Genomic DNA, 11492 nt, shown 5'->3' with positions numbered 1-11492 from the left:
GTTAAGAACATTCTAATATACACTTGTTGGGTAGAGCTTTGGAATATTCTGGAACTGATGAATAAGGCAACACCAGAACTGGTTAAAAAGAAATATTGGACATGCTGTTCCCTGCTGAGAAAATGGCTATATATCTTTATATCTCATGTTCAGATTAGGAACTCTTCAGGTAGGGGCCTTTACTAAATCATGGGTAAAGACCCTGGAGGCGGATCTGACAAATGTACCTGTAAATAATGGGTCCCTGAGTCATTTATGCATTTTATGCAGCTGTTTGATATGTCACTTAAAATCCAAAGGTACGACCTATGTCCACTTTTTCTAACACGTAATCTGAGATGCTGCAGTGCAGTACTTTTCTTATGTTATAGAACTGATCGTATGGAGATTTACCAGGCAGTTGCTTTGTATATGCAGACCTGCCATAGACAGCAGCGAAGGAAGTGGGTACAAACCATAAACCAACTGTAGTGATGGTTTGGTCATTTTCCGTTTATCTCTGGGGGCTGTGCTCGTCCTTTGACATATTTGCCCTCATAAACTGGAGCGTAGCTCGACTCCAGCATGAAAGGCACTGGAGAGCCTTATGGACTGGACAGAGCATCGAGAGGTATTGTTGCACATTTCTACTTGTACCTGCACTTTATAAAATGCTCGCTTAGGTGTTGGCCGTCTATTGGCCCATATCTGAGGGTTTAATTTCCACCCGGCTGTCAGCAAAACTGAAACTATTTGGTCAATCCTTGTTTTTTTAACACACTAGGTAACGTCTGCGCAGCAGGCTTGTGCTCTTCTTTTATTTCTGATGTTTATAATACAGCTGTCAGGCTTGCTAGGGGTTTACTTGCTCTGAGTAGGCAACAAACAGACAGAGATGCCGGTATCTGCACCTATGTACGTGCTTGTTAGCTGGTACGCTTTGTAAGATCTAATGACCGCTCTATCTAATTGATTGGTTTTAATAGTGATGTACGTCATCCATTTGCACTAGCATTTTACTTCAGATCATGGATTATGCGCAAAGTGTAGTATTTTTATGAACGGTGCTTCAGTCGTTTTAAATCAACAAGAATTGTGATTGTTTTATTATCTGCTGTAAATAACGCTGACAATAAACCTTTGCTATCAAGTACCACACCTGCAGGAATGCTCAGTGGGTTGTGCGAAGCTAGATTTAATATGGTCATCTGTGGAAGTGTGTCTCTCCAGAAATCAGAGTAGATCATACGGTGGGGGTCAAGAAAGGTTTACTTAAGTATCACAGATGCAGAGACCCCATCCATCATCAAGCTAAGACCAACGGACAAATGTCTCTATTCCAGCTCACGGCCTAGCAACCATCCCCACATTCCAGAATATCATGACACAGGACGTCACACCTTCTCCCTCCTTACATATAGGGAGGAGTCACTTTAGTCTGGTGCTCAATTACATGTGTAGATGTGTCTGGTGGTGCCTGATAACTGAAAGGCACGCATTTGTTTACATACAATTTCAAATATGTCTGATTTATTATTCCTATTACCGCGCTTTCAACCTTGAGAAGGCCCATCCTAGACCAGTGTGTGGACAAAACACATGCTGACAAATCGAGGACAAAGGGATTGGGACATGGTCTAGGGACACTGACAACAAATCCTACATCAAACCTCACGTTTAACTGATGAAGCGCAAAGAGCGATATAAAGCGATATACTGAGAAAAAGTAACCTTGAGAATTGCTGCAAACTAAAGTCAATTTTAAAAAACTAATAAAAGAACTAAATATCTACAGCTGTGAGACCTGCAAGTCGATTATTTCTCAATATAGCCCTAGTTTATGATTACCTTACAGTGCTCACATTATCATCCGCGCTAGAAGAGATGGGAGCCTGGGGTGTCTGGTCACAGAAGCTCATTTACATACAAAGGGGGTGACAACCTGTTTACAACGCACAGTACAGCTTGTACACAGAAAAGGGTAAAGTCTTGTGTGTCTTTTTTTCATTTTCTTTAATTTGTCCTGCACCTTGCTGTGTTCTTCTCTTTCTCTCATTTCAATTCATCATAAATTAGTCAAATTCACTATTGCTTTATCAGCACGGTACAAGTCGGGGGTAGCCATAGTTTGAAGGGGTCCCCCCACTATTATCTAGAAACGGGACTCAGTTCCACCTAGCTCCTTAGCCTGTGACTGATAATTGTTACTTTGTGCCCCAGCACTGCAGACACAGGCCTCTGAGTGTTTGTTTGTGTGAGTGGTGCAAGAGAGGAACAGAGAACTTGACAAAATTAGCCCTTCTAGTGCTTAATACACTGAAAATGTGAAACAGTTTGGGGCTTAGGGGCTGGATAAAGAATAACGTCAAGAAACAAATGCAAATTAAAAGCACATTTTATTTATACTCTGAAAACTGTTTAAAAATGTAATTACTAAGTTTCACATATCTGTTTAAAAATATTTACACTTTCAGTCATTTCCGAGTTTAGTTACAAACTAATAGTGGGAAAAACACATGATATATAAAAACTCAAACCAAAAACTTATTTTTACATTATTTTATGTTTCTTGTTTTGTGTTTTTAAAACAGGCCGTCAACCTTTCACGTGAAAATTAGTATAAGGGCCTGACATCACTTCTTGTGATGTCACTACATGTGACGTCACTGTGATTTGCATATGATAATGGCCTCCTTCACTATTTTCCTTACTTGTGCGCTGTTTATTGGCATGACATGGGTCTATAGGTATTAAAAATAAACATATAAATTCACAGGTGTTCAGTCCATTTCCCTGGTGATGTCACACATTGACATGTATTCGGCTGCTTCTTCTATTTTTAGGTGAGTACAAATAACGTGCAGTTCCCCCTCTTTCCATTTTTCTCTATTTCTCGCCCCTTTCTTTGTCTCTCTCGCTCTCTTTATCTCTCACCCTCTCTATCTTCCACACACTCCTGTTAGCGTTAGCTTCATGAATGTCACTGCTACTTCTGGCATTCATACAACAAATCCTTTAGAACATTGGAGGACAAGGGACAATCAAGTGTGGAAGACGAGTTGCTGGGACTGCAACTGATTGTTCAGTCACATATATACTTTTGATGTGGGATTTCGCTATTTCACCACATTCTTCAAACAGAGTCGACTGCTTACAATGGCTCAATTCTGGTAAAAAGTAGAGTTTGGCAAGTCACAAAATGAATAGGGTGAGCCATGTCGGAGAGGAGCCACGGGTCACACTTAGTTATAAGGCCCGAGGCACGAGCTGATCCATCAACCGATAACAGAGTGTAAAAGATGCAGCAAACATTACTTAACCCCTTCGGTGCTCATGACGGAACGGTTCCATCATGAGTATCGGTTGGCCTGTGCTCATGACGGAACCGTTCCGTCATGAGTCCATAGGTTCTTTAGAACCTTCAGCACTGCAGCGGAATTCGCGCAGCACTGAAGGGGTTAGAAACAAGGTATATGCGTTTTTATATCTCAAAACAAGTTATTTCTTGAATACCTGTGCTTCACTTTAGTACATCACATATACTGCAGTGGCATTTGTTAATAGTAATATCTACATTTTACCAATGAAGTTTCCCATCTCCAGAGCCCTAAGAGCATGTCCACTCTGGGTGTGTTTGGCTTATAGGTTTTGTCACTAATCCGACAAGTTAGCTGAAAATATCGTTGTTAGTCCCAGTATTGTTCAGTGTTGCTTTTACAGATGGTGTGGTCAGGTGCGATTGAATGTTTTTCTTTGAATCTCTTCTTCACCAAATAAAAATCAACAATTTTTCTTTTCTTTTAGTTCACATTGTGCTAGCCTCCCACTGTGTATCCTGGTATATCATGCTGCTTTGCTATGTGTACGGAAGTGAACAATCACTGAAAACAAACACATTTATAATTCTGTAAATACTGTTATCTGTTTTCCTTCTTTACTGTTAGTCCGGTCTTCTATCACCTGGCATTTTAATGTCCCACATAATTTGAATTGAATCTTTTTCCGTAATTCATTCCTCTCACAATAACTGCACTGTTCTGCTCTTGTCTATGTCCTCAGATGGGTCAGTATTATTTTTGATGTTCTTAAGTTCTTTCCGGAGTCTCTGTGTTTGCTGATGTGTTTGGAGGTTTGATAAGTGACTAAAGCTCTTCCCGCATTCACTGCCGCTGAATAGTTTTTCCCCCGTGTGTGTTCGCTGATGACTTTGAAGGTGTGATAACTGACTAAAGCACTTTGCACATTCACAGCACTTGAATGTTTTTTCTCCTGTGTGTGTTCGCTGATGAATCCTTAATGCTGAAGAGCCGCGAAAACTACTGTTACATTCACTACAATGATAGGGTTTTTCCCCTGTGTGTGTTCGCTGATGTGTTTGGAGGTTTGATAAGTGACTAAAGCTCTTCCCACATTCACTGCAGTTGAATGGTTTTTCCCCTGTGTGTGTTCGCTGATGACTTTGTAGCACTGATAATTGACTAAAGCTCTTTACACATTCACTGCACTTGAATGGTTTTTCTCCTGTGTGAGTTCGCTGATGATACCTTATTGCTGAAGAGCTGCGAAAACTACTGTCACATTCACTACAATGATAGGGTTTCTCCCCTGTGTGTGTTCGCTGATGTGTTTGGAGGTTTGATAAGTGACTAAAGCTCTTCACACATTCACTGCAGTTGAATGGTTTTTCCCCTGTGTGTGATTGCTGATGTATTTGTAGCACTGATAATTGACTAAAGCTCTTCAGACATTCACTGCACTTGAATGGTTTTTCTCCTGTGTGAGTTCGCTGATGAATCCTTAATGCTGAAGAGACGCGAAAACTACTGTTACATTCACTACAATTAAAGGGTTTTTCCCCTGTGTGTGTTCGCTGATGTGTTTGGAGGTTTGATAAGTGACTAAAGCTCTTCCCACATTCACTGCAGTTGAATGGTTTTTCCCCTGTGTGTGTTCGCAGATGTCTTTGTAGCACTGATAATTGACTAAAGCTCTTTAGACATTCATTGCACTTGAATAGTTGTTCTCCTGTGTGACTTCGCTGATGATACCTTAATACTGTAGAGCTGCGAAAACTACTGTCACATTCACTACAATGATAGGGTTTTTCCCCTGTGTGTGTTCGCTGATGTGTTTGGAGGTTTGATAATTGACTAAAGCTCTTGACACATTCATTGCACTTGAATGGTTTTTCTCCTGTGTGAGTTTGCTGATGAATCCTTAATGCTGAAGAGCTGCGAAAACTACTGTCACATTCACTACAATGATAGGGTTTTTCCCCTGTGTGTGTTCGCTGATGTGTTTGGAGGTTTGATAAGTGACGAAAGCTCTTCCCACATTCACTACAGTTGAATGGTTTTTCCCCTGTGTGTGTTCGCAGATGACTTTGTAGCGCTGATAATTGACTAAAGCTCTTTAGACATTCATTGCACTTGAATGGTTTTTCTCCTGTGTGAGTTCGCTCATGACACCTTAATGCTGAAGAGCTGCGAAAACTACTGTCACATTCACTACAATGATAGGGTTTTTCCCCCTTGTGTGTTCGCTGATGACTTTTTAGGTCTGATAACCGTCTAAAGCACTTTGCACATTCACTGCACTTGAATGGTTTTTCTCCTGTGTGTGTTCGCTGATGAATCCTTAATGTTGAGTAACGACTAAAAATCATTTGACATTGATTGCAATTGTATGGTTTTTCCCCTGTGTGTGTTTGCTGATGGGTTTGTAGATTTTCGAATCGATTACAGCTCTTCCCACATTCACTGCACTGGTATGGTTTTTCCTTCGAGTGTATTCGCTGATGTCTTTGTAGGTGATCTAATCGACTAAAGCTCTTCCCACATTCACTGCATTTAAATGGCTTTTCTCCTGTGTGTGTTCGCAGATGATTTTGTAGGTGTGATGACTTACTGAAGCACTTTGCACATTCACTGCACTTGAATTTTTTTTCTCCTATGTGGTTCCACAGATGGCTTTGTAGGTGTGACAAGAAAGTAAAACACTTTGTACATTCACTGCACTTGAATGGTTTTTCCCTTGTGTGTGTTTGTTGATGTCTTCGTAGGTTTGATAATCGACTAAAGCTCTTGACACATTCACTGCACTTGAATGGTTTATCTCCTGTGTGCGTTGGCAGATGAATCCTTAATGCTGAAGAGTAACTAAAACTACGGTCACATTCACTACAATGATAGGGTTTTTCCCCCGTGTGTGTTCGCTGATGACTTTGTAGCTTTGATAATCGACTAAAGCTCTTCACACATTCACTGCATTTAAATGACTTTACCCTTGTGTGTGTTTGATTATGTCTTTGAAGGTGTGATAACTGACTAAAGCACTTTACATGTTCACTGCACTTGAATGGTTTTTGTCCTGTGTACTTGTGCTGATGAAGCTTGAGTAGTGATGACAAACTAAAGCACTTGCTACATGTGTATGATTCTTCTTTCTTGGTTAGTCTCTGTGGGTCAGGTATGTATTTATCCACATCCCTTGACTGTATTTCCTGAGGGGCCAACATGGCTGTTAAAGCACTTGTGTGTTTCTCACACACTTTATATGTGCGCAGTATTTTGTACGTTTGATTTCTGTTTTAACAATAAAATACAATAGCCACCAAATATTTGCCACACTCCTAATACGTAGAATGTGTCTTTGTAGGGGATTGTGCCTTTAGATTGGATTATGGCTGTGCACGCTGGCAGGTAAAGATGTATCTTCCTTCTTCCGGTTCAAATTTGGACAGTCTGTTGTATTGTAGATAGAAGAGCTCCTCTTTCCATTACCCGACAGTTGTCTGGCTCCGCTCTGTTGTGCTTTCCGCTTGTTACTGTGGTTTGGCCAGAAGAGTTTACAATTCACCTAGAGCACGGAATGATGGCTTGTCTTCCTTTTAGAAAATAGAGCACTGCGATAATCACATCATACCGATACGTTTATCAAAGTTAGTATTTGACCGTTGTTTATACAGGAGGTTGTTTGTTATTGTTGTTGCCTTAATTTTCCTAAGGTCATTTATTCGTCTTTTGGCATGGAGGTACACAGCTCAGAGTCTTACAATCACTGAACTGCCCTCGACGCTTCATCCGGGATCTGTCAGTTTGTGTGCAGGTTCCTCTGTCGCCGACTGCGCTGATGTTTTCCTGAATATTGTAGCTCAATATTTCTGCTATTATTGAAGATTTACAGCATTCGCTTCATTATTGATGGTCATTTCATACATTCAAGGCTTGTTTTCTGTTGGATGTAAAGACATTTAAAATTACTAAATTGAATCAAAATGGAATGAGAACGTATAATATGTAACTTGTTGTAAAAGACATTTCTGGGGAGATTTACCAAATCTCCACGCAATGCAGCGCAGGCCTCCCCCTGCGAGGCTGCGCTGCGTGACAGGGAGGGAGCAGGAGAGCACCATATTTTCAAAGATATGGCTCTCTCCTTCCCTTTCCCTTGCGCTGGCACCGATTACAGCAGCCCTGCGCCATGCACACACCTTAGCACCAGAGCGCTATGGTGTGTGTGAGTCCAGCATAGGTTTTGTACAGGAAGTACACCCTTCCTGTACAAAATACTATGCCTAGACATGATGGAAAGCTTTTCCCACTTTGTATACGTGTTGCACAGTGCAGCACGCATGCAAAGTCAGAAAAGGAAGGAGAAATGAAAGCATTTCTCCTTCCATGCGCCTAGTTTAAAAGCGTGCAGTTTTTTCACGCTAAACCCAATCTACTGTATTTGGTAAATTGAGTTTAGCGTGAGAAACAATGGGTGGTTGCACGGGAACGCCCATGCCCCACCATTGGCAGGCTCCAAGGTGCAAAGTAACGCGAAGCAGTGCAATGCGATGCTTCACATTACTTTTACGCTATATGCTGGAAAGAAAATTAGGAAAACAAGATTTTGCACTCTTTTGTGCCACTTTTGTGACGCAAACACTACGCAAAATCTTAGTAAATCGCCCCCTTCTTCTTTACTGCCTTTGAAACTTAGTAGGGAATATTTCATCATACACAAATATTTCACTAAAAGTTCTGGTGATCAGGTGACATCTTATTAATGTCAGAAAACTAGGTGATTTAAAAGTGTTCACTGAGTAACTTAGCAAAGTAAGGGTGCTCGGAGCTCCCAAGTGCTTAAGGTTTTGCTTAAGATAGATGCATACGGTCAAGATTTAATTCAAACAACAATAGAGTTTAGAAAAAGAGATGGACCAGGCTGGGCTGCAAAATTTCCAGTAACTCTTTACGAAGTATACAACGAAAGGAACTTCACACACTTCTCATTTCTTTCCTATTCACTTAAGATCATCTCAAATACCAACTCCTGTCTTTACCTTGCTGTTCATAGGTCACCTTTGACACTTTCAACAGCTCCATTGGTTCAAGCATTTTTGGTTTCGTCTAACCTGGAAGACTGGAACATTATTGTGGTTTGAGGGGTTTCCTATCACCATAACATCGGTCCATCTCCCTGAAACTAGTGCAGCTTACAGCACCCGGTTCTGGCCGGAAAGACAACTTTAAAAAGCTAGTCGTTAGTTTTTTCTAAAGTTCTGTAAGATGCAGCTCCTTCGGGGGGTTATGTGTAAAACAGAGCGAGGAGTTTACTGTAAGGCCCGTACTTTACATTGTAAGTGCAGATAAGGCAAACAAACATTGATTCATATAATTTAATATTCAACGTTATCAGTCATTTAGTACTTATAGAGAATCCATCACAACCACTAATTTACCTGACATATCCCCGTATCAAATGTGTGCATATTACTCTTTTTCCCCCTTTTCCACCATTACATGGCATCTGGCATGATGTTGTCCATTTGGGGTTCAGGATGCCACTTTGTGACTGGATCAGCATTTGGCAGAGCGGGAGGAGGTGTCAGTTATCCACAGGTGATGCGACATTTCTACCTTTCCATATTTCTCATATTCAAGTTTACTAATTTCTTGTCCTGCGATCCCCCTACTGCCCTCTGACTGCGCACTCACTCTGTGGGGTTGATAAGAAGTCGGATAGCCTGATAGTCACAAGGCCATGGATCTCACTTCTTCTACAACACTTATTGCCAACTTAGGGCCTAGTTTAGAGTTTTCCCAACAGAGTATTGCCTCAAAACTAGGAGTTGGTGAAGAATTCCACTCTGCCGGCGTAGTTCGTGATGCAGAACTGAGTTTTTTTCTCAAGTGGTTCGCCAACGGTAAGGTGGCGAGCGCTTGTGGGAATATATAACGCGCTAGACTTCCTGCTGGTAATAGTTCTCATTGCGGGAGGTCACGGCAAGTTGCGACCACTCGAGGGTAGAACTCTGTCATTCTCGTTGATGAAGCTGCCACTCGATTAGAATGTCAATTAGAGAGGCAGAGGCAGCAGCGCCCTCTGGCACGAAGGGAAGTGCTGTTCGTGCTGATTTTACAGTGCAGGACAAATTCCTGGCACTAAAAATCAGTGAGAGCAGCGCAGCTTAACAAACTCTGCCACTAGCGGAAGTCAGCGGAGTACGGCAGAGTTTTCCTGGCGCTTCGTGGAATTCCGCGGAGTAAAACTCAGCGAACTACACAAAGGCCTAATCAAAACGTGACACATATCCTGTCTGCCTTATTATAATTGCCAGAGGATATAATGCATTTTTAATGGGGCGGGCAGGATACCTGTCACATTTGTGATGGAATAAAGCATCCGCTGAAATCTAAATCAGGCATTTGATATACATGGTGTCCAGTGTGGCTAGCTGGGCTTGAAGGATCTTGTGGTTTGTGGGTCTCTCACTGCTTTAAGATCACAGTCAGGCAGAACTTCTGTCAGCTGTGCCTTGTTCAGATCTTCCTTTCTAGGCAGGACTTATGCCAGCTGCGCCTTGTGTGGATCTTCCTTCCAGGCGGGACTTCTGTCAGCTGTGCCTTGTGGAGCTCTTCCTTCCAGACAAGGGCTTCTTTCCTCAATGATCAGTTCAAAGGTCAGGAGAGGTGGAACTGGTCTAGGTCATCTTCTTTATTGGAGTTCAACTGGTCAAGCCACAGAGCTCAAACTCTGAGATGAAGGAGAATCCGAAGGAAACAATGCAATAACACAGGCCAGGCCCAAGGAGCATCTGATGCAAACAATATAATAACACAGGCCAGGCACTAGGAGATTCTGATGCAAACAATGCAGTAACACAAGCCAGGCACTAGGTGACTCTGAGGCAAACAATGCAATAACACAGGCCAGGTACTAGGAAAACGGAACGCAAACAATGCAATATCACAGGCCAGGCATTAGGTGAATCCGACGCAAACAATGCAATAACACAGGCCAGGCACAAGGAGAATCTGTTGCAAACAATGTAATAACACAGGCCAGGCACTAGGTGATTCTGATGCAAACAATGCAATAACACAGGCCAGGCACTAGGGGAGCAAGCTATCTTGTCACCAGCAAGGGACACCACAAGCTCCCAGGGTCCATGTAGGAAACGCCGCTAGCGCCATCAGCCCATCCAGGCGCTCAACCTCAGTGTGAGGACTGCCTGCCCCAGCATCCCTTGCTTTCACCGCAGGCGCAGCGGTGAGGGGGAGGTGCTTGTTGTCACCACGCTTATAGTGCTGCCTCTCCCCCGGGACACGCGCGGGAGAAGCCCGGGCCAAGGGCTGTCCCGTCCTTGGCCTCATTGCCAGGAAGAGGCAGGGCAGGGCTACCCTTCTTTCCACTGGCATTAGGCATCTTGCCTACTCAGATTCGCTGGACATTCAAGAACTGTCGTGGACTAGTTGAGGTACTGTTAACGCGGGTATCTCCCAGCATTGCCCAAACTACTCTCTTTGATTCTAAATAATTACGCTCTCTCTCCTGAGGGGTTTGTGGGGCCGGTATAAGGGTGGCCTGAGGGTTCTCATTGTCCACTGGCCCAGAGGCCTGTTCATTGCTGATTGTGCAGACAGGTTGCTTTAGACTTAACTTGCACTATAGAGGTAGCATGGGGAAAAGGAAAACTATGGAGGGCAGTGGGGGAGGGGCGGGGAGGGATAGTAAAGGGAAAAAGGCTGGGAAGATACAGTAACATGGAGGGAGTAATTGTGTACTGGATAGGATAGACACCTGCATTAGCAAGTGCGAGGACATATTAGTGACAGATACAACCACCCATGTAGCAAATACTAAATCCCCACAATGCTCTACCCAACCAGCTAGTTTAAACAACCCTACTACGACCTGCCAATTAGCTATTCGAGCTATGTTTCATAACCCACTAAAACAAGCGTTGGCATAGCCAATGGGTCTCGCCTTTGGGACCTAATGTGTTTAGCCATAGCTTTTGGCTATGTTGTAGAGCATTGTGGCTGCTGTGAATTTTGTTGAAAACTTATAATAAAAAGTGTTAAGCATTTTTGTTACGTTTATACAAACAAAGACAACATTATATACAACTGAAAAACCTGATAAAAAAAGATTTTAACATAACTTTTTTTGTAATTGCACTGCTGGCAACTTTTTCCTGCCTGTTTTCATTCTTGTTGGTTATAAAAAAAAAATTATGA

General features: G+C 42.4%; 1 protein-coding gene across 1 annotated transcript; it reads right to left on the bottom strand.

Moving 5' to 3' along the window:
- Positions 1 to 2358: 2358 nt before the first annotated feature.
- On the bottom strand, positions 2359 to 7130 carry LOC147662108 (uncharacterized). The gene has a single exon (XM_086951099.1). It carries the CDS (start codon positions 6494 to 6496, stop codon positions 3998 to 4000), a length of 2499 nt encoding a protein of 832 aa, XP_086807225.1. The 5' UTR covers positions 6497 to 7130; the 3' UTR covers positions 2359 to 3997.
- Positions 7131 to 11492: the final 4362 nt, after the last annotated feature.

This window comes from Lissotriton vulgaris, unplaced genomic scaffold, assembly GCF_964263255.1.
Source record: "Lissotriton vulgaris unplaced genomic scaffold, aLisVul1.2 SCAFFOLD_2730, whole genome shotgun sequence".
Taxonomy (NCBI): Eukaryota; Metazoa; Chordata; class Amphibia; order Caudata; family Salamandridae; genus Lissotriton; species Lissotriton vulgaris.
Note: the sequence above shows the minus strand (reverse complement) of the source record. Positions and strands in the feature narration are given on the sequence as shown.

Excerpts from the sequence above, each read along its gene's own strand:
- LOC147662108 (XM_086951099.1), bottom strand. The coding sequence starts at position 6,496 with ATGTTGGCCCCTCAGGAAATACAGTCAAGGGATGTGGATAAATACATA.